The 22,530-nt window shown below is 45.2% G+C and overlaps 1 protein-coding gene across 1 annotated transcript in view; it reads right to left on the reverse strand.

The window, feature by feature from the left end:
* The window catches only part of LOC147881646 (ubiquitin carboxyl-terminal hydrolase 7-like), a 134,663-nt gene that overhangs the window by 25,093 nt on the left and 87,040 nt on the right, over nucleotides 1-22,530 (reverse strand). The window contains exons 10-14 of the mRNA XM_087401690.1: nucleotides 18,595-18,703; nucleotides 18,384-18,472; nucleotides 2,039-2,108; nucleotides 1,809-1,889; nucleotides 1,430-1,522 (exon numbers count right to left, since the gene is read on the reverse strand). Of these exons, the coding sequence (XP_087257816.1) occupies nucleotides 1,430-1,522; nucleotides 1,809-1,889; nucleotides 2,039-2,108; nucleotides 18,384-18,472; nucleotides 18,595-18,703 (442 nt within the window). The remainder of the gene's footprint in view (nucleotides 1-1,429; nucleotides 1,523-1,808; nucleotides 1,890-2,038; nucleotides 2,109-18,383; nucleotides 18,473-18,594; nucleotides 18,704-22,530) is intronic.

A 22,530-nucleotide genomic window follows, 5' to 3' on the forward strand; every position in this document is an offset into this window, starting at 1 on the left:
CATGACATAATATCATGGATATCCTATTCTAGGACCTAAGTTCTCCCTACCACTCTTTTTTTCCTTTAATTAATCCTACCACAAAATTACCCCAGGGGTAATGCACTTTTTCTAACAAAACATGGGAGACTCAAGAAATTAAAGGCTTAATGTAACTACAAAGAGTACATAGGAGGAAGAGGTTTGGTGGAACAATTGCATGCTACATCAAGGCAGGCTAGGATAATGCAGTAAAGGTTGTAAGAGAAGATCCAAACAAGTAATAAATGTGGGAGGAAATTAAGAAACAAGAAGAAAAGATATGCATGGCAGCTTGCTACGTTGTGCCCCCCTAGTCTCCCATCAACAAGAACAATGGTAATATTTCTATGGACAATCCCTCTATGCATTAAGAAGAAGCATCACAAAATACTCAAAAGAAAGTAAAAAGTACAAGCATCATAGCATGAGGCTTCAAAGGAATTCAAGCAAGCACGCATACAAGTGGATGGCAAGGACCCACTTTGGTTGGAAGAAAACGATGAGGACGACGAAGAGAGAGGATGGAAGAGAACCTCAACGGATGAAGGGGAAATTGGCAAGCATTGCTCACCCTTTGTTGGTGTTTTGGTCTACAAATATGTCATGGTACACATTGATTCAATAAAACAGGGAGGTACACATGCAAGACTCCACACAGGTGCAGTGAGGTTGATAAACTCATAATCAGCCCACAACCAAATTGAAGAGAAGACTCTGGAATCCGACCACCATGCAACATCTCTCTGGATAGAGGAATAAACTTAGTGCAGTAAACAAGGAAAGCATTAAAAATATCCATTTGAAGATGAATTATAGAATCTCACATTTACAAGCCAGGAACTTATCATCATGCAGTGTACCCAAGGCTTGTGCAAAGGCAAGCACATGCATGAGATAAATTTACAAAAGACAGACCATAAATGTTTCAAAAATATTACAACCAGAAGCAAAGTAATGTCATGCAACAGTTGGTATAATAAAGATTACAAAAAGGCCAGTGAAGGATGAAAATCAGAAACAACGGCAGATAAATCAGCAAGAGAAAAACATATAGAATAATGGTTAGAGGAAAAGAAAAGGTTTATTCACGGAGCTAAAGTCACAGGAACATACAACACAATCAAACAAGACGAATTGAGAATTCAAGAAGAAACGTCTCGCACTGAAGGCGATGTTGTTGGGCATCAGAATTACAACTAAAATTAAGGAGAGCTTCACACACAATCAGACAAGACAAATTGAGAATTCAAGAAGAAATGTCTCGCACTGAAGGCAGTATTATTATGCATCACAACTACAAATAAGAAGAGCTTCGCACCGATTTCGTCTCCATGCCGCCACATTCTGATATATAAAGTTGTTTTCCCTCTAAATATTGTATCATGACAATATTGTGGTGACTTCTTACCTTCGCTTCTTGGCTCCCAGAGCCAGTCTGCTTGTTTTTCTCATCAACCTTTTTTGTTATGCCAGCTTTTGCATCCTCGATCTCTCTGAGAAGCTGAAATCAAATTCCAATGCAAGGGTTGCCTACTAGTTAGAGCTCCCAGCACCAATTGGAATCCAAGCGGCTTATTACTTGATCAAATTGAAAGCAGTGTGAGATCGATCCCATAAGAGCTTTTTCTCACTTTGTTTCTTCAAAAAAGACAATACAATTAAAAGGATATCTGTTGCTTGAAGAATGCTTCTACTAGATGTTCAGATCCAGAATACAAAACTCCAAGCAAGGGACCATGATTTAAAGAGTTATACAGAGTAGAGATTCCACAAGGAGAAAAGATAACCTTCCGTGGCTCTTTGAGTTTCTCCTGAAGCTCTTCAGAGCATAGATCCAAAACATCCAGCACCAAAGGGTAGTCGACTTTCTGTGTCACAAGAAACACCAATTTTCCGACATCACTTCAAGACACCAATAACAAAGACAACTGCACCTACGAACAGAATGACAATTGGAATTCAGCATGCAATTCAAATAGTATCCAGCATTTTCAAAACACAATTGTCAATGTTCTACCCTTAAAATCTTTGCCTTCTGATTCGACTCTCTCTTCCAGAAAAACCTAACAAACTGCACAGTCATATAGCTGCCAGAAACAGTAGCATCCCTGTTAGAAGATCAGCACTTGCGATGTGCGATACATGCTCCAAAATGTAATATAATTCAATTCAAAAGACGATTGGCTCCATAAGTTAACAAAAGTCCATCCAAGTACCTTGTTCCTCCAAGGAGCACAGAAAAAGGAAAGAAAAGATGCCAGGTCTTTTGGGATATAAGGGTTGTGATTTATCTTGCCAACAAATGAGGGAACCAAAACCTATCCAACTGTTTTTTAAAGATGGTTTGAATAGCATTTTCTAAACTTAGCACTATAAAAGAGTGACATTAAATATGCTCATCACCATAAATCAACACTATTGCAACTGGATTGTCCATAAGCAAACTCCAACCGTGTTTATGAGATAAATATTAGCAGGAATTTACACACAAACATATATTTATAAACAAAAACATATGGATTCCCCTTCATAATCTCGAATCTTACTAACACATACTCAAATATGCTTGCCAAGCACTGTCCAGACAAACAATAAAAGTCTGGAATTTCTGTCTTTGTTCGACATTGTCCTTAAAGGCTGTCTAACTTAATATGCATTCAACTAACAATGCTTTTGAATGAAAATAACAGCTAATACTATAAATACATGAAAAGGTAACCTTACAGTCAAAAAAGGTAGCTTTACAGTCAAGAACGTAGAGCTTGCTTGTAAGAGGACTCTATTCTCAGGATGCCAATGCATTGTCCTAAAAATGGGACAAAGAAACAGAGGAAATGTGTAAAGGCATGAAGCTTTCTTAATACAGAAAACAATACCCCACAAGGTGTCATCAAGAGTTGCAATTACAAGCTTTGGGTATTGCAGCTGAAATGATGAGTTTAATCACTCATGTTAGCATTGCTTGACGCTTCGAATAACTTGGGAGCCATTCAAATACCAGGAGAAATTCCTCATGCAAGACTCATTCTCAGTCCGCCTCTTAGCTTTTGATTCTGCCACTGTTCTTCATATCAAACACTATCCTCGTAGACTCTAGGATAATACGAGGATAAAGCTCACAAAGTTCGTTCTACAACTTCTACAATGCTACTTAAGCGTAAGAGCATCGACACTCATTTCAATGCCAAGAAACAAGACACTTTTACCATGAACAATGGTATACACACATCTTCACACAAACAAACTGTATCAAAAATGGGTTTCATTGGCCAGTCCAATAATTTCAGGCGTTTGATAGTTTGATATGTAGGTTTCCAATGTGACTTGCCCGCCAAAAAAAAAGGGGTCTGAAGAGTGCCAGTTCTTTGCCACCTATCCTATTTGCTGCCCATACAATGTATTTGCAGCCAATACATGCAACCTGTCCATCGACCATACAAGCCATCAGTGTGTTGATCGTTGCTATGCTTAGACTCACACATGTGAGCTCAAAGCCCAAATTGTTCAAGATTTATCTCAACATCATTTACTCATATTGCACATAGCACTAACATAAAGAGTGCTAAAAGGCACATAAGGGGTATGAATATTCGTTCTTTTCAGCTAATGTAGTGTACCATTAGTCATTTGTGGTGTGCTCTCTAGCTATGCCCTCTCTCCTATCTCCATTATTCTCCTATTCCTCTTCATATTGGTGATCCTTGTGTGCCAACAAGAGGCCCAGAGGTTTGATTCATGGCAGTAGGCAGGGACAGAGGAATTTGCATCTCCGTCTCGCCAATTGCCCCGGAGGTTTCGATCAGGGAGAACTCCCTACAGGGTGAGCAGTTTGGATGGGAGTTCGGGCAGGTGATTCTAAGATTGGGATCTAGAACGTCTATGCACCCGCTTGTCGTCGGCACCGCCCCTCTTTTTGAAGGCGACTTTCCGAGTGCCTCCCGGATGTGGACTCTTAGATCAACTTCAACAATCTAGAGCACAGGATGTTGAGATATGGTGCCATGTGCACATAATTAGAGGCTAAGGTATGGTATAGGAATGTATTAAAGTAGCCACCCTAGGATGTGGACTACATGATGTAAGGATGTGGATCGAGAACATCGACAAGGAGAGATGTGGATCAGAGGATCCCACAAGTGTTGACTATTCTAAGGGCTCTCTCTATATAAAAAGCCTATCATGTATTGTTGATTACACACATTGCAATTAATTGAGTGTTTGCTACCCTATGTCTCGCTCGTCGTGGTGCTTTGATACTCCTTGATCCCTCACTTTCACATGGTATCAGAGCTCTATAGCTTTGTCCTTCAATAGTATTGCTGCAATTGCATTCCCGCTTGCTTTAGCTCCAGTCTCTCACATTCTCTAGCTTCCATTTCCAACAATGGTATCTGTTACTGCAACAATGATAGCCTTTTCATCTAGTTATCCTCTCATCTATCAAGAAACAGGAACGTAAGCAAAGATACCAAAAGTCCAAAGATAGTCAACCTTAGGCTTTATGTCATACCAGGCCTCAAACGGGTTGATGACCTTCAAAAGCCTTTGTAGGGCACCAATTCAGAATGTGTGTTGCACACATGATGGCCTTAAGTGAGGCTTTCCCATGCATCTTTCCATCTCCATTGAGGTCATATTCTTTCTTTTAAGGACACCATTCATCTCTGGTGTATATGGCATCATACACTAATACTTTATCCCCTTTTTTGCCAAGTATGCCTTCCATATAGAGGGTTTTCTTCTTGCAACCTGATTCATTTTCAGCCACTACAACACAATGACGAAAACACTTAAATAATTTAGACTTTGATTTCAAATCTAGAGAAATCATCGATAAAGGTTACTAAATACACATACTTTCCACAAGATAGTGTCCTCATAGGGCTACACACATCACTAGCTGCAATTTCTTAATAGCTCTTATTGACCCATCCAAGATGCAACCTTCACACACATGCTTTGATGCAAGCTCTACACGAGGACTGATCTAGATGGGGGCGGAAAACACGACAAGACGAAAACAATACATGAGAATACACTAGATGAAGTTGCAAAAATGATTATTGAAATATGACAAAATCCTAGGGCAACCCAAACTAGGTTTAAAACCTACACAAACCTAAACTCTACCACTAACACTGGTTAGGGGAAAACCTTCGAAAAGGAAAAGTGCCTCTAACCCTTCTAGCTAATTATTGCATTGGCATTGTCTTAATAAACCAATTATTTCCAACAGCCCCCTACACTGACAATGTCTTGATGTACAGGGTATGATCTCATGTACCAAACGGAAGTAAGGCCAAAGCTTTGCAAAAAGCTTCAAACTATTCACTGTAGGATCATTGAATGAAAAGAGAGTGCAACGTACAAAGAGTCGAAAGAAATAGCCGTCACGTCAATCTTAAGTAGTATGTAAAAACAAAGTACATAGTACTTATACCTAGACCTAGGACTAAGTGTCCTATGTGGCATAAAAAGCACACAATAAACTAAGTGCCTATACCAATGCCTACAAGGCACATACCACGGCCTATAGGGTATCACTAGAACTCGGAGAAGATGGCCTACAAACCCCCCTCCATGGTATGGGCTGAACTTCTCGAAACGTCTCAAAATACCTGGTATTTTCTGATCATGGTGGCACATGTTCATCCAAAAGGATATAGCCACCTATGAATGTACAAGGCATGTCAGATCATGTAACAAAAGGAACCAAGTGTAAAGCCTGGCGGAAGACTTCGAGCTTGGGACGAGGAAGTGCCTTTGTAAACAGATCTGCTATGTTGTCCTCTGCGGGAAGATAGGACAACACTATGTCTCCTCCTAACAACCGCTCCCGAACATAATGATGGTGAACTTCAATATGCTTGGTATGCGCATGAAACACTGGGTTACGCGCAATGGCCAAAGCACTCTAGCTGTCAATGCAGACCATAGTGGAGGATGTCTGGCGAATACCAAGATCTGTAAGTAACTGTCGAAGCCAAACACACTCTACTGTAGCGGTGAAAGCTGCCCTCTACTCAGCCTCACAGCTAGATGTGGCAACTGTTGGTTGCTTCTTGCTAAGCCAAGAGATACCTGAATTGCCAAGCAAAAAACAATTGCCGGTATGTGACACTCTGGTGTCGGAACATCCTGCCTAGTCACTATCCGTGTAAGCATGCATGGTAAGTGAGCCCTGATCACCATAGAAGAGGGCTAAATTCTGAGTGCCTTTAAGATATCTGAAAACTCTCTTCACTACCTGCCAATGCTGTGAACTGGGCATGTGCATGAATCTGCTAAGTTGAGATATTGCATACTGTAAGTCAGGTCTGGTGTGACATAAATAAATAAGGCATCCAACAGCTTGCTGATAAAGAGTGATATCACATGGTGGGCTCCCATCATGAGCTGAGAATTTGAAGCCAGGGTCCACTGGAGTAGAGATTGGCTTGCAATCCTCGAACTGAAAACGATCAAGGAGCTGTCGAATATACTTGGACTGTGACATCATGATACCCCCCTCAACATGAGCAAACTGAATGCCCAAATAATAGTGGAGCTGTCCCATGTCTGACATTTCAAATACCTGCTGCAAATCAGCCTTGAAAGCTGCAATATGCTGAGTATCCGACTGCTTCTAGGTGCCCTCACTCTCGATGAATCAAAGATGATCTCGATTGGATGCACATCTAGGCTATTCTCAGGAAAAGGGCATAGATTTTGAAGAGACTTTGCTCCTACTTCTAGGCTGTGCACTATCAGACGTGTAGTTGCATTGGCTACCCATCACGGATGGAATGTGCATCAGCTGGACATTTGTAGGAAGATGTTTTTGTGAATCAACCCGTTGGTTGTGTTGTATATGATTACGAAACCAAGGTGTAAAAGCTGTGAAAAGCACTCTATGGTCTCAAACAAGCTCTCAAAGCATGGTATGAGAAGACGCATGCCTATTTGGACAACCAGGATTTTATTTTATTTTTCCCAAAAGAAAAGAACCTTCTATTAATGCTTGAAAACACCATACAAGTAAGCTTCCAACCGGAGCTAAAGATGGTAAAAACAATGGAAGAAAGAGGCCTGGCTGTCAACCAGTCCCAGCTCACTACCTAGCTGCTCTCCGGAACAGGGGCTAACAGCCAAGGTGGCGGTCTGTACATCCAATAGATACCACTCGCTGGAAGAGTTTGAAAAGATGCCTGCAGGCAAAGCCTTGCAAAAACGCTCCTGCCTTTCGGCGTCCGCTCAAGAACTCGATGTGCCGCGCTCCCACATGCCGCACAACGTGAAGATGATGTCTTGCCAGCAATGTGGAGTCCAATGGGTGTGCAGCCCCTCCCACCATGAAGCGAGGATCGCTGCGTCAATCTCTACCATCCGATTGCCTACACCTCTCCAATGGAAAGTGCCTCGGCTTGGACTCCACGCCCCGAGGGAGATGTCTCCATGCCCCGAAGGACCGTGCTAGGCCACTCTCCAATCCAATGTGTGTAGGTTGCCCTAGCATATGTCCCTCTCCATCCCAGATCTCTGGATGCCACATGAGCAGCTCTCTCTCAAACTCTTCTCTACAAGAAGGGCTGGCCCTAATGAGTCCTCCCGACACCCGCTGCCAAACCCTAAGAAGACTCCTCACCAAGGGGGGGGGGCCTTTTCGGAGGGGTAGGGGGGGGTGTCATAGAAGACTCACCTGTAGGACTGCTGCCACTATCCACCTGTGAGGGGTGTGTTCCTTGGAGGACAAATTGATGTAATGGGGTGTACCAAGGGGTACAAGGGTTGTGTGTTGGTTAGTGTGACCAGGTTAGGTGGTAGAAGGTTCTATTAGGTGTGATTCAGAGATTCATGGGCTTGATTGAGAGATCAGTGGAGTGATTTGTGGATCTGGAGATGCTTTCCTTTGGGGCACATGCATTGTATCAGTTGCCCTTATAAGGGCCTCTCCTCTCTTGAATAAACTACACCATTTGTTTCCTTTGCTCAATCCTTCATGCTGTTCTATCATGTGGTATCAGAGCCAGGTTCACCCTCCTTGAGCCCTCTTTGAGTGCCATGTCATCAACTTCTTCCAAAATGAAGGATTTCTCCCCACGTTTTTTCCTTAGGCTTGTTCTTCTCATTCTCTGAGCCATTGTCAGCACCCTTTGAGGTCAAGCATCTCCATGTTGGGGCTAATCTTTGGCTAGGAGGAATTAGGGAATAGTCGCTTTCTCTGCCTGTGCCAACACTATCTACAGTGCGCGCCATTTCGAGCAATGCGACCTGTTGAAGTCAAGATTCTGTAATTCCTCTCAGAGGAGGTTGGGCGACACCAAGAGCAATCCATAGTTCAAATCTGAGCTGATATGGTCCACTGAGCAAGGAGAAAATGCGGAAAAAAACAGTCAATTTAGGAGAAAACATTGTTTTCTCAGTTGATAAAGGTGATGTTGCCTCGGGCGATGTGACGTGCCATTTCACCCAAGATTGTATATCTTTCATTCCGCAACAAAAGCCCTCAAAGCTCTACTCTCATTTGGTCGAATTGCATCCTCCATTCTCAGTCTGTTGATGGAACTTGTAGTTGACTAGTGGGCTTGTTTTGCATTATGTTCTTCATCTTTTTTACATTGTGTGTATTTGAAAGACAACATGCCAAGTTCTTGTGGTAGCACAAGTGAAAGCCTAGCAAAGAAATCAAACAAGGTGAAGACTACTCGGAGGTTGAAGTACAAGGTGAAGAAGACCTCAGTTAAGGGGATTTGGGAGAAGCCAACTGGTTATGCATATGCCAAACAACTAGGTTTTTCTGAATTTTTATCTAGCAATTTGCATTTATATGGTGAAGGTGATTTCTTTGTTCAGAAAGACTAATTTTTTGTAAAGGGATTAGACACTGCCATTAAATTGGTAAGACCTTCCCACATGGCCACCAAAACCAAGATAGAAAGAAAGAAAGAAAGAAATTTTATTAGTCTTCGGAAGACCGATGGGTCTATGAGAGACCAAACTGAAATTTATTCTCATGAAAAGGGGATCTGGAATGTGGCTAATGGAAAAGAAAAGAAACCAACCACTAGGAAAGGAGAAGCTTTATGGTTCCCTAAGGATGAAAAGGCACTAGCCATAATTGCTTTTGAATTGAGTGATTCTTTTATCCACCACATTGATGGCTGTGAGACTGCTCATGCTGCATGGAGTCATCTTGAGCTTGTCTTTGGAGCACAGGGGAAGTGTTCCAAGTTTAGCTTGCTCATCGAATTCTTTGATTTGAAATTTGATAGAGGAGAATCCATCTCTTCACATTTAAACTCCATGAAGAGCATACTAACTCAGCTAGCTAGCATCAAGTTAATCTTGATGATGACATTGTAATTGCTATCTTACTCAAAATCCTAACTGAGGAATATGGCACTATTGTCACTACTCTCACAATATACCAGAGATTAGTTTGGTGAAAATTCAGGCATCTCTCTTGGAAGAAGAAATGAAATTCAAACAGAGGAATGACTACAAAGAACATGGGGCATATTTGGCCAAAAGAAACTTCAAGGGATTCACTAGCAAGAGCAAGATGAAGTGCAACTTTTGTAAAAAACCTGAAAATTTTTAGAAAGAGTGCTATGCAAAGAAGAAATGTTCAGCAAACCTTGTGGAAGAAGTAGAGAAAGAAGAAGAAGAAGAACCACAGGATGTTAAAGCTCTCACTGCTTTCACCACCCAAGTCAATCTTAACAAGGGTGATGACCCATATGTTTTCTGACTCAACAATGGTTCTCTGCCATGGATAATCCATCCTTAAATGATTGTTAGTCCTTTATTTGAGGTTTTACCTTGTTGGACCTATGGGTATTTCCATACATAGTCATTGTCCAATCCTCCAGTTATAAACCAAGAGCCCTAGGAGTGAGTCACAGGTTGGGGCCATGTGTATGCAACACATGATGGTGGGCAAGCCATGGAGCATCCCATGTACTACTGCTGAGGGATGAGGTCATCAATTTGTGGGAGGGAATGAAGGACAAATTGATGTAATGGGGTGTACCAAGGGGTACAAGGGTTGTTTGTTGGTTAGTGTGACCAGGTTAGGTGGTAGAAGGTTCTATTAGGTGTGATTCAGAGATTCATGGGCTTGATTGAGAGATCAATGGAGTGATTTGTGGATCTGGAGATGCTCTCCTTTGGGGCACATGCATTGTACCAGTTGCTCTTATAAGGGCCTCTCCTCTCTTGAATAAACTACACCATTTGTTCCATTTGTTCAATCCTTCATGCTGTTCCATCATTCCTGAGGAGGTTCCGCTAGATGAGGAGCTCCGGGCCTAGGGTAAGACAGCGAACCACTAGCTTTCCCAAGAGGGCTATGCTCTACATGTCTGGGTCAATGATACCCACTTCGAGACTGAGGCAAGATCACTGTCTGCCATGCAACTCTAGCTCTAGTGTTCTGCGTGCAATCCGATCCTGCCCAAAGGAAGTTGCATACCATGCATCTGATCTGCCCCATGCACCGCCATGCATCGCCTAATCCCCAAAGTAGAACCTATCAATAAGCTCCAGCAAGCCATACTGCCTCCTCTATCTGAAAGAGAAATAGAGGCTGCCAGAGAGCCCGTTAAACTCTGCCTCTCTCCATGGGTCTCTGCCACTGATTGTGAAAATAAATTGCTCCCATGTGCTCCTCACAGTTACAGACATCTCAGAGAAGAAAGCTCCTCCCTGCTTGTCCTCCCCAAACTTGTTGTTGACATCTCCTCCAACAATCCAAGAGTCGAGGCACTCAGTCACCCACCTCCAGAAAGCGGAGCGATGCTGCCTACAAGCTGGTGCGTACACATTCAGAATCCTGATCCTGGACTCCCCCACACGAACACCCATCCAAACTACACGTCATGTGATAACTCACCCTGGCATAGACCTCCGGCGCCACTACTTGAGAAGCCAAAATGCAAACCCTTCCACTCCGGCCTACTGCGGAGGACCAAACCTCTGGGCCTCTCCGTGGGAGGGGCTGATGATGGCGTCCAATGTCCACTGCTGAAAACATGTGCTCCTGTCAACCAGAATTTCAGAAAAAATCCAACTGAGAGCACCCTCTGTGCTCACTCTGTATGTAGATGACATGCTGCTGACTGAGAAAAATAAGGTTGGCATCTCAGCTTTCAAAGCTGATTTACAGTAGACATTTGAGATGTCTGATTTGGATCTTTTGCACCATTCATACAGTTTGTGCAGTCAGATGAAGGCATAGTGTAGCTTCAGTCCAAGTCATACAGAAGCTCATACATAAGTTTGGTTTTCAAGATTGGAAGCCCATTTCTACTCCTATGGAGCCGGGCTGAAGTTTAGTATTTATGATGTAGGAAAGCCCCAAGCCAGCAAGTTTATGTACACTCCTGGTACTAAGCATTAGCAATGCCAATTTGAAGCATACTGAAATGGCTTCTACCAAAACAGGCTTCGAGTGGAATCTTCCCTACAGCCAAAGTCAAGCCCCAACTTTAAGTAGTATACTGCAGTTGTACTGCTCTTCCTAGAACATGCTGATAAGGCATTTGCCTTCACATCAATATTGTCCGCTGCACGGCACCATTCAATGGCACTTCATCCCTCAAATTCTTACTTACTTGTCTAGCTACATGAAGCTGATATCTTCAAGTGGAGCTCTTCAATTATGGATGTCAACTAAGATCGTATGGCCTTTATCTTTGTCAAAAACTGCTATACTCCATCACCTTCAGACATCATGAGAGAGACAATATGGCTCCACGGACTCTATCCTTTCTGAAGTACACATGGATTTTATCACATTGGATGCCCATCTGCATCCTCGTACGTCAGTTCCCTTCCCTTTCATTCTCCCCTTTTCGGAATCTCTTAAGGTTGTAAATGAAGTTACAATTTCTTGAAAGGAATCCAATAGGAGAGCACTTTCGTCCTATTGTAGATAAACTTGCTCTTCGTGAGTTACTTTGGACTTGTGTAACCATGCACCTTTGGTATTGTGATTTTCACATGTGTGTGTTGCGAGCTCTCTTAAAACTTTTTTTTTTTGGCAAAGAAAGGAACCTTCTATTAATGCTTGAAAGATTTCATACAAAACAACAGCCCCGAAGGTGCTGAGTATGAAAAAAGAAGGCTGAAAGAAAGACCAGCTTGTTCCAAAGAATCCCAGCTCACTACCTAGGGAATCTCTGGTACTGGGGCTAACAGCCAAGTGGGGGGACTATACAACCAGCGAATCCCTCGCGGAGTTAAGATGTACAAGACTCCTACAGGTCAAGCCTTGTAGAAACGAGCACGCCGCTCAAATAGTCACTCTAGAGCCTAGAGTCCCACGCTCCCAGGTGGAGCGTAGAGTATAGATGATATCCTGCCAGATGGTGACCATGGTAGCCGAGGGTGGAACCTGATGCTCACCCATCACGAGACTGCAACGAGCCACCCAAATGTTCCATGCAATGATACTGGCTACCACCTCCCAAACGCTGTCCTCCGAAGGAGAAAGGGGAGCTAGGCTATGAGGAGGGACTGCCTTATGGAGCGCTATCCTCTAAATGCTCTGACCCTGTATCCGGTAGGCTGGGGAGATCTCATCGATCTGGAAGGCGTGTCCTCCCTTCGTCAACCAGGCCACCATCCCCCAAGTGTAGTCCCTCTCAAGACTCTGCATGCTGGTCATGATCCTGAGGGCTCCCATCAAGATCCTCGCTGCTCTGCGACAGCTCCAAAGGCAGTGCGGAATCGTCTCCAAGAAACCACCAGAGCAACAATGACACTGCTCCTCCACTCACATCTGCTCCAACCACGGTCCAATGGGCAAGCCTCCATGCACGGACAACCAGAAGAAGTAGGATATCTTCCTCGGCCGCGAGCTGGACCATAACCGCGTCCAAAACCTGGAATGGACATCTCGGGGTACTCTCTGGGTCACCCAATGCCGCTCTCTCAAGGTGGTCCACCTCGAAGAGTCCATCTGAAGCCTCATGCCAATCCGTGTGGTAAAGAAAGGCATCTCATCGATTTGCTCAGAAAGGCCGCCCCTAGAGGGCCAGAACCACTCTCCCGGATTCCACTGGACCTCCCTCAAGGGTCTACCCTCCCATAACCAAAGGCGCCACCTGGGGGCATCCTGCTGTGAAATACTGGAAGGGTCAATGTGCCACTCCTTCCCCAACCGTCCCACCACTCTGATCATCTGCCAGTGAATCCCATCAAGACTCCCATCCATCTCAGGGTCCCTCTTAGTGAGTGGGTGAAGTAGGCCTCCAGGTCCTACTCGGTCGAAGCTGAGGTGTGTGCTGCCTCGCTACATCATCATCCTCAAAGGGATACCAATCCGAGAAAACTACCCAACCAAATGCTGCTCCTCCAAGCGCAAAGTCCCTGCCACCAGGACTCAAGGATGGCTAGGTCGATCTCTCTCATCCATAGCCCTGCCCCTCGCAGATGCGCTACGGCGGTGCCAAGCCTCACCTCTGCCTCCATGGGTAATCTACTCCATCTGCCAAAAAACCCGAGCCACTGTCCCACTGTGCCCAACCAATGTGCATATGTTGTCCAAGCATACGTCCCTCCTGATCTAGGTGCCACTGTCCACATAAGGGACTGACGCTTGAACTCCTATTTGCATCTGGGCAGAGCACCAATGAGACCCCCTGCTAGTCTTTGCTAGGCCCTATCAAGGCTTCGCATCAAGGGGGAACCCTTCCCTGTAAGGGGAGCCTCTGAAAAGATCCACATGTGCGACTCCTCTGGTGCTAGGGGTGTTCCTGAGAAGCCAAAGACGAGCTTCTAAGGCTCTGCACCTGGAGTGAGGCCACGAACAACCAACTTGCCCAAAAGGGCTCTACTCTGGATCTCTCGATCTATGATACCCAAGCCTCCCAAGTGCCTGTGGCATGATCACCGTCTGCCAATCGACCCGGGCTCTAGTCTTCCGTGTGCCGTTCGATCTTGCCCAAAGGAAGTTCCGAACCAACCGTCGGACCTGCCCAATGCATCCTCTGTGAAAGCACCAGCATGAGGCGATATACCAAGCCATTGGCGAGAAGGACCTGGTTTGCCACTAAGGCGCGCCTTGCTAGGGAGAGCTTGGCCAAGGTCTAGTAGAGAAGCTTGCGCCGAAGACTCTCAAGGACCGGGGCGATCTGCTGCTTTGCTATAATATCAATACCAACCTAGCAACCGAGGTATCTTGCTGTTTGGCCCCGCGGTATCCATCTGAAGCCAAAGTCACTCCCTCACTTACGGATCTCCCGTGTCTCCTCATGGCCCATGAAGAAAACTATAGACTTTGTCTAGTTGATCCGCGTACCCGAGGCCTCGCAGTAGATAGCCAAAGCTCCCCTGACTCTCTCCAAACTCTCTGTGGTGCCTTCAACATACAAGGCCGTGTCATCTGCAAACTCAAAGTCAAGCAGTTCCTCCTCCTATCGGATCGGGAGCCTCAACCTTGTGAGGCACACCACCTGTGATCTCAAATAGTAGCCCAAAGCCTCTGCCACAAACAAGAAGAGGAAGGGGGCGAGTGGGCAGCCCTGGCAGACCGAGCGCGAGAGAGAAAAGGCCTCGCTCGTGTGTCCTCCGATAAGCATCTAGCTACCTGCATAAAGCGTTGAAACTCCTTTGACCCATCTGTCTGAGAAACCCAATCTCTGCATGGTGCCCTCTAGGAAGGACCACTCCACTCTGTCAAAGGCCTTCTCAAAATCCAAGAGGATGACGGCCAGCGGCTGTGACTCCTCCCTGAACCAATCCACTGCCTCCCAAAAAGTGAAAATGTTGTACAAGATGTTGCGCTCCCATCTGTGTGTCGTGGATGATGTTAGTAAGATGGGGCCATAACCGCAAGCTCAAGACCTGGCGAGAATCTTGTAAAGAGTGATCAGTCTCCACTGCCGAATGTCCGACCTATCTCCCCCTTTTGGGATCAAACAAATCCACCCGTTGCTCAAGGATTGAGGGAGGGAGCTCGTGTCGAAAATCTCCTTGCATGCTAGTCGGAAAGGGGTGGAGATAATCTCCCAAAAGTTTCGGAAGAAGACCGGAGTCAGACCATCCTCGCCAGGACACTTCTGGGTCGGGAGAGCCTGGAGCGCTTCCCAAAGCTCCTCATCCGTGTAAGGCTCCTCTAGCCTGCTGGATATATCATGTGAGACTACTGCTGGAACGTGGAATAAAATAAATAAGGTTGTTTGTGAAATGAATCAGGCATCAAACTAAATTCCCAAATGCCCTATAGGGATGAGGTAACATGTCCCCAATCATGTCTCAAAAAGCAATGAAAAATGGGGGTGTCAACCCATTTGAATTCGAGCACTTTCCCTTGCCGAGGACAAGAAGTGCAGTCCTAAATTCTAGGTTAGTGAGAGGTGCATCAAGTGAGACTCTCATCTATGGTTTCACCAATGTTGAAATACACTGCCACACTCTACGTTTAGCATAATCTCTAGCATTTTTGTTAGGATCTACTGAAAGGAGGAATGCATTAAAATTTGTAGGCATTAGGATGGGCCACAATACCAGTTGGAGTCATCCTCTCCGTCTGAAAGAACTTGGTCTGATATCTCCTGCGGGTCAATGTGCATGGTGTCCTGCAGATCCCAGAGACGCTACAACTGTGTGCTTGCGGCCCAATGGTCTAGAAGAACAACTTCGTCATCCTATCCCCCTATTGTACCCACCGCGCTCGGGAAGAGTCATAGGAGAACTGAGTCCACTAAATCTCCATGTCCTTAGGCTCAAGGCGAGCACTCTCGAACCTGTCTCTATCCCCAACCTAGAAACGGTCTAGTCTCTCAAGCAGTCCATCGTGCCTCCTCTGTTTGAAAGAGAATAGGAGGCTACCAGGTATCTTGCTAAAATCTGGCTCTCACCACGAGTCCCTGCCACTGATCATGAAAATAAACTGCTCCTAGGTACTACGCTCTACTGCTGGTATCTCAAAGAAGGACGCGCCGCCCTGCTTGTCTTCCCCAAACTCCAAGTTGTTGAAGTTCCCTCCAACAATCCAGGAGTCTACATCCGGAAGACTCTCTATCATCCTTGTCCAAAAGGCCAGGCGGCGCTATCTGCACGCGGGGGCATACAATTTCAGGATCCCAATCCTGGACTCTCCCGCCCTGACTCCCATCCAAACTGCCCGAGCTCGCCCCGATCGTAGACCTCTGGAGCCAAAGTCTATGAAACCGAGATGTAGACCCCTCTGATCCGTCCTACTGCACAAGACCGCTCCTCCGAGCCTCTCCCTGGGAGGAAATGATGACGCCGTCTGATGTCTGCTGATGAGAACATATGCTCTTGGATCAAAAGGATGTCCACTGTCCGGCCCTACCCCTGCCCTCTACAACTCTTGCCGGAGTATCAGGTATTGCGGTTGACTAAGAGCACCTTCGTGGAGCCCGTGCACATTCCAACTCACTATGGTCCAGCTCATGAGGACGGGGGTACAGAGAACAAGGCTCTCCTGTGAGTGGCTGCATGTTCTAGAAACATTGCCTTATGTCACTTTGCCAGGGGCTTTGAGGGCGAATAGTCCGTGTCTGTGCGACGACATACTAGGGTGGATACCGGCTCAATGCCGATCTTTTGTGCCCACTTCATCATGAAGGAGACTTTCACCCCAAACCGCTCCACACAATTCTGGAGGGGCCAGTGGTATGCATGATCCATCGTTGCCTCAAGCGGCGATCTAATAACTCCTACCACCAAACCACATCGGCTCCTCTCGCGTGAAGCTCAGCAGGAAATTCACCTCCGCACCATGGGTGTACCAAAGATCCAATCCCCGTGCTCCCATCCACTCATCCATCATGCGTGAAATCTGGTCTCCCATAATAGCATCAAACACCTCTGGGATCCACTTCTCCAACCCTGTGCAGGTACTGGAAACTCCAAACGGGGTGTGTCTGAGAGCCCACTGGGCTGATCAAACCCCCCTTCCGTGGCCGCAGGATCATACGCGTTACCTCCAGCGGTAAAGGATAGGAATCCCGGATCTCCAAGTAATTCTAGGGTCCCAATCTCCAGAACTCTCGCGGTAAGGGGCGCCCAGGCTGAAGATCGGAGGCAATTGACCTAGAGGATGAGCTCCGACCCTCTGGCTCCCTCCGTGAATGGGCCTGATGCTACAGTGAGGAAGCAGAAGGAAGCAGAAGGGGACGTCGTCTTACCCTTTCCTGCTAGCAGGGGTGTCGAAGCCTGGGAGGGGGGGGAGGCTGAGCAACCTGCTACGGAGGTGGAGAGGGGGGGGGGCAGTGGGAGCGGGAGGAGGTTGGGGGGCAGGTGGTGAGAGTGATCACAGCAAGGGGCAGGGGGTACCCAACGGGGGGATTGGAGGGGAAAGAGGGGGGGGTGATCTGGAAAGGGAGGGGGAGGGGGAGGGGGAGGGGGGGGAAGGGAGCGATGCCCCTGCTAATTAGGCTCACCGGGGCTCTAGATCCGCCTCCTCAACTGTTGTCTAGCTATCGTCCACCATTGCCACATCAGGAACTCTTGGGGCTCTCTGCTGATGCGAGGGTGGATGCGGACGCTAAACCTCTACCACGTGAGGAACATTTGGATGGGCGGTGGCCCCTTCCGTTGAGGGAGGTGGATCCCACGCAAGGGCTCCTACTGTTACTACTGCTGGTCCTCAGATGCCTTGCGGACAACCTTGTCTCTCTCTTTGCGTTTGGCCCTTTGCCTGCGGCACTTGCGAGCCTGTTTGCCTGGTTTCTTTTTCTTTTTAACCTGGGTCCCAATCCCCTCCTGAAGGGGTCACCCAAGGGGTCGGAGACTCCTGCTGCTCCTCTCTGAGGGGGCGCGGGACTCTGGTCTGCTGTCTCTACCTACTCTGCGGGGGGGGAGGTGCTCGGCCATGGCCACAAGGGAAATTTATGGCGAGGTAACCTATCTGTCTGCACCGAAGACATTGGCTTGATAGCCCAAAAATCTTCACACGTTGGCCCTTCAAGGGTCTCGAGGAGGATCAACTCTGGGAGGGACTCTAGACACTCAACCACCAGTTTGATCCTAGGGACTCCGTCATCTGCTACAACTGAGACGGCCAACTCTGGCGGGGACTCGAGCACAGTGCCAAATGCCTGACCAATGGGCTCTCTTGTCAAGCTGAACATCCTAGCGCATTCCTTTATTGAATGAGTTTGTTGTGAATTGAGGCAACCTAGACCAAACTGCACAAATAAAAAACTAGTGGTCCCTTCACCCATAACAAATTTGTACAAACCTTACTTTTACATCTTTGATACAAGTAGTGTTTACACCAAATTGTTTGATCTACTGAGATTAGCAGCACAAAAAGACCAGCTGCATCATAGCATTTTGCTAATAAAGCTCAATTTTTGAGTAAATGCTACAGAAAAAGAGACCACAATGTAAATAGAGAAACTTACAATGGTAATTCATTTATTTGTGATTCTTTAACATAAACCGCACTCCTCCCTGATACAGAAGATACTTTTTCCAGCTCTGACTTCATTGCCTGCTCATTCGACACCAGATATTATGATCGATAGATTTGCAAAATTTCCTCCTATTTAACTCTGAGCATGCTACAAATCAACAAAAAGAGAAACGTAGATAAATTATGGAGGATGTATATACGAGTTTCAAGCCATCTTGAAGATGATTGATATCATGTGATATGTGACATTTTAGTGAATAAACGCTCTCTTTCTCCACTGCCTCCTCTCCACCTTCAGCACAAGTAGTCCTGCCCACATTATGACAATAGCTGGCAATTCATGACAAACTCAATACCAACAAATATCCTATTTTTCCTTATTTAGAATAAATTATATTTTCCTCTCCAGCTCCAGCACAAATAGTCCTGGCCACATTATAACAATAGCTGGCACTTTATCACAAACTCGATACCAACAAACATCCTACTTTCCCTCATTAAAAAGATCTAAGACCAAATTGAGTCAGAATGCACAATTGACGAATCATGAATCAAGGTGACCAAAGTAACATGCAAGTTTCCTGTTATTCAATAGCAAAAAGGTAAATTCTCAATCTCGCACAATTTTCCTATTTTGCTTCAATAAATTGCAGACTCCTTCAAGTTCTCAATTTGTAAGAAATTCCCACTATTTTTCTGCACAATCCTTAAAAATCTCAATCTCTCACTATTCCCCCTAATTTTTAAGTACATAACTAAGTTCTTTTGATTAATGAAGCGGATTAAACATAGAAGCAAAGAGAAATCAGGAGAAGAGAGAATAGGCCCCAGGTCTCAAAAGAAAAGGTGCAATGAATTGCACACATCTGAAAATAGTGAGGAATTCAACAGAAATCCTACCCTAAACAAAGATTAAATCCTAGCATGACGCATTGCATGTCACATGTACATTTCTGAATTTTTTAAAGTCTCATATGCTGAAGAACACTAGCTACCTTCGTTTAACTGATCATAGATTCTAAATCAAACACTCTGACGTGCAGGTACGAAAGGCTAAATATTAGTCAGATACGTCTCGATCCTATTGACCAACATGACCTAGCATTTGACGTGCGTATATTCTTACTCCATTCTCTCCCTTTTAATGCAATATGGTGGGAATTCCATATAAATCCAAAAAGACCATAGTTTTCTGACTTTTGATCGCTAATGAAACACTTCCACTACGACTGAAAAAGTGTACTACCTGTTGACATCCTACCCTTGTTACCTGCTCCCTCACTGATCTAGCCAAAACATTGAGATGCAACATACACTGATTCTTGTGTGATGTGCCTTACTACCCAAGTAGGACACCAGAGACACTCATCCGTAGATATTGTCTCAATCTAGAACACATATCCTTCAACATACACCTTGTTGCCTCTATGAGATGAAGGTTCTCTACAACTCCATTGTCTCGTATAGGAAGCTATAAATTCTTTTTTTCTCCCTTTCCCGTGTGAATCATGGTGCACCCCTTGTGGCTATATATTCACCCTCTATCACTTCCTAAAATCTTGATTTCTATTTCATTCTCTCTCTAAACCATGGAAGTCGCAAACTTCTTAATCTAAAAATACACCCAGCTTTTCCTCGGAGAGTTCATTGATGAAAGTCCAGACATATTTCTTGCCACCAAATGGACTTCTGTTCATAGGCCCAACAATATCTCCATACAAGGTTAAAAGGAGTCTTAGCTCTCTATTGCTCATAATGGTATTCTACTATATTAACACAAATGCCGTGTGGCTGTACAAGATTCAAGACATCCACCATATTAATTGTTAAAACTTAGAGATTCAAGCTACAACTGAATGTAGATGAGAGACAAGATGTCACAAAGCAACACAAAGTTTATGCTGATCACAAATAGAATACAACTCACTAGGATATCTCACACTCATATACAAGACTTTAAATAGGCAATAGGAAAAGTCCACTTGTCTTACACAAAGCAATCCACGTCGACATGTCTCACATGCAAGCAGGTGATTATAATTAGTTGCCACACATCACCCACATGTGTTACTAGCCTAGCACATAACTAGAAGCACTCCACGTCAACGTGTCTCACATGCAAGCAGGTGATTACAATTAGTTGCCACACATCACCCACATGTGTCACTAGCCTGGCACATAACTAGAACATTAGACAACCCACTGCACTTATGTACACATAGCCCCATTGGTATTGGACGCTATGATCATCTAATTCTCAACAATCCCGTCTCACATGCAAGGAGGTGATTACAATTAGTTGCCACACAGCACCCATGTGTCAATAGCCTAGCATATAGCTAGAACCTTAGACAACCGACTCCACTGAGGTACACATAGCCCCATTGGTATTAGATGTTATATGATCATCTATTTCTCAACACTCTCTCTTAATGCAAGGTTCATTGCCAGGTCGGGAGAGGGCAGCAAATAAATTGCTCAAAATACACCTCAAAAACTAATGCCCAAGGCTAGAAACAGCCCACTCAACCTTTTAGTAGACTTGAATTAGAACCTTAGAGAACAAGATAAGGGACCCAAAAAATAATCATGCCACGTGTCCAAAAATCAAGTGACTTGGTAGCTTAGCCTTAAGCTTCGAGAAAATAGATTCTGCAGAAACGTAGCCTCTATTTTCCAAATCATTACCAATATAAATTTTCCACAAATTTGGAGTAAAGATAGGAACAGACCGATTTGAGAAATGATGCACACTGCTTGTCCTTTTACTTCTATTCTCTCTCTCCTACAAGTACACACATTCAGGACTTGGTTAGCACCCCTGTGAAGCTCAGCTTCTACAAAGACCACTGCTTGCGGATTTCGGAGGAGGGCTTCATGAACCCACCAGGATACATGCGGATCCACCTCCCCACTCCATCAGGATCTCAATTGGGCAGGTCCAGTCTCATCACACCGCCTTCGTATGGAAAGAAAGCATCTATACCTAGAGGGGGCCGCATCTATACCCTGTGCGATTCCCAGGAGATTGAGTCAGAGGAGCAGTTTGCTTTTTGGTGTCCGGTGTACTATGAGATCAAAAGTCGATACCAGTGCCTCTTCAGAGATGGCTTAAGCTCCCTCCTCATCCTCCTATCCTACCCACACCAGCGATGTTTGGCAGCTTTCATCATGAGGCCGACACAAAGAGCGGTTGCCCAGAGCACGTAGGGGAGATCATGACACACATCTAGACGCCGCTTAGACTATGATCACCGAGTGTTTCCAGCCAGACAATTCTAAGCAAACTATACATGTCGACAGCCCCCAGCATCTCGCACACTGATGCCCCCCTCCTAGGGTTGGCACCCCCGCCAGATTCCACTCAGAGTCTTTTTCCTCTCTTTTTAATGTACCAACACCATCATGGGCCGGATCATGGATTTTGTTGTAAGCACCCCGAGTGTTGATGCCCGTTTAGTAGCTCACACACACACACACACACACACACACACACACACACACACATACACATACACATACTTTTTTTTTGGTAATATCCAGTGCATATATTTATATGATCATAAATTTACATGATGGGAGGTCTCCAAACTGGAGAGTATCCCAAAGATCAGAAACATAAAAAGAAAAGCTCTATGCAAGAAGCATCCATATTACCCTCATGGCAGGCATCATATAAGGATTGACGCAATGATGCTCGGAAAGATTCATATGACTTGTGAATCTGCCGACCCAGGTATGCCAAATTATGCTTACTCCAGATTGTCCATAGAGCCCAATATCGCACCCACGAGAGAAATAGTGAGTATTGAGACAAAGACTTCATAAATCTGCCAAAGAGCTAGAAATGTTTCCCAAATGTGTGACTTGGGAAACGGATCCAAAGATAATCTGAAATTCTCCTCGGGAGGATCCTAGTACACGGACAGTGCCAAAGTAAATGCATAGCAGTCTCTGAAGGAGCCTCACATCTTAAACATGTGGATGGTGCAATGCGACGTTTAGCAAGTGTGACCCCCACTGACAATGTACCTGTCATACATCTCCAAAGAAAAAGTCTTTGTTTCAATGGCGTTTTACTCTTCCATAACATCCTGAGATTCTTCCGCCACCATGAGAGGGGCTTCCTTATATGC

This window comes from Dipteris shenzhenensis, chromosome 30, assembly GCF_047967505.1.
Source record: "Dipteris shenzhenensis isolate YYH24624 ecotype China chromosome 30, Dip_SZ_1.0, whole genome shotgun sequence".
NCBI classification, from domain to species: Eukaryota; Viridiplantae; Streptophyta; class Polypodiopsida; order Gleicheniales; family Dipteridaceae; genus Dipteris; species Dipteris shenzhenensis.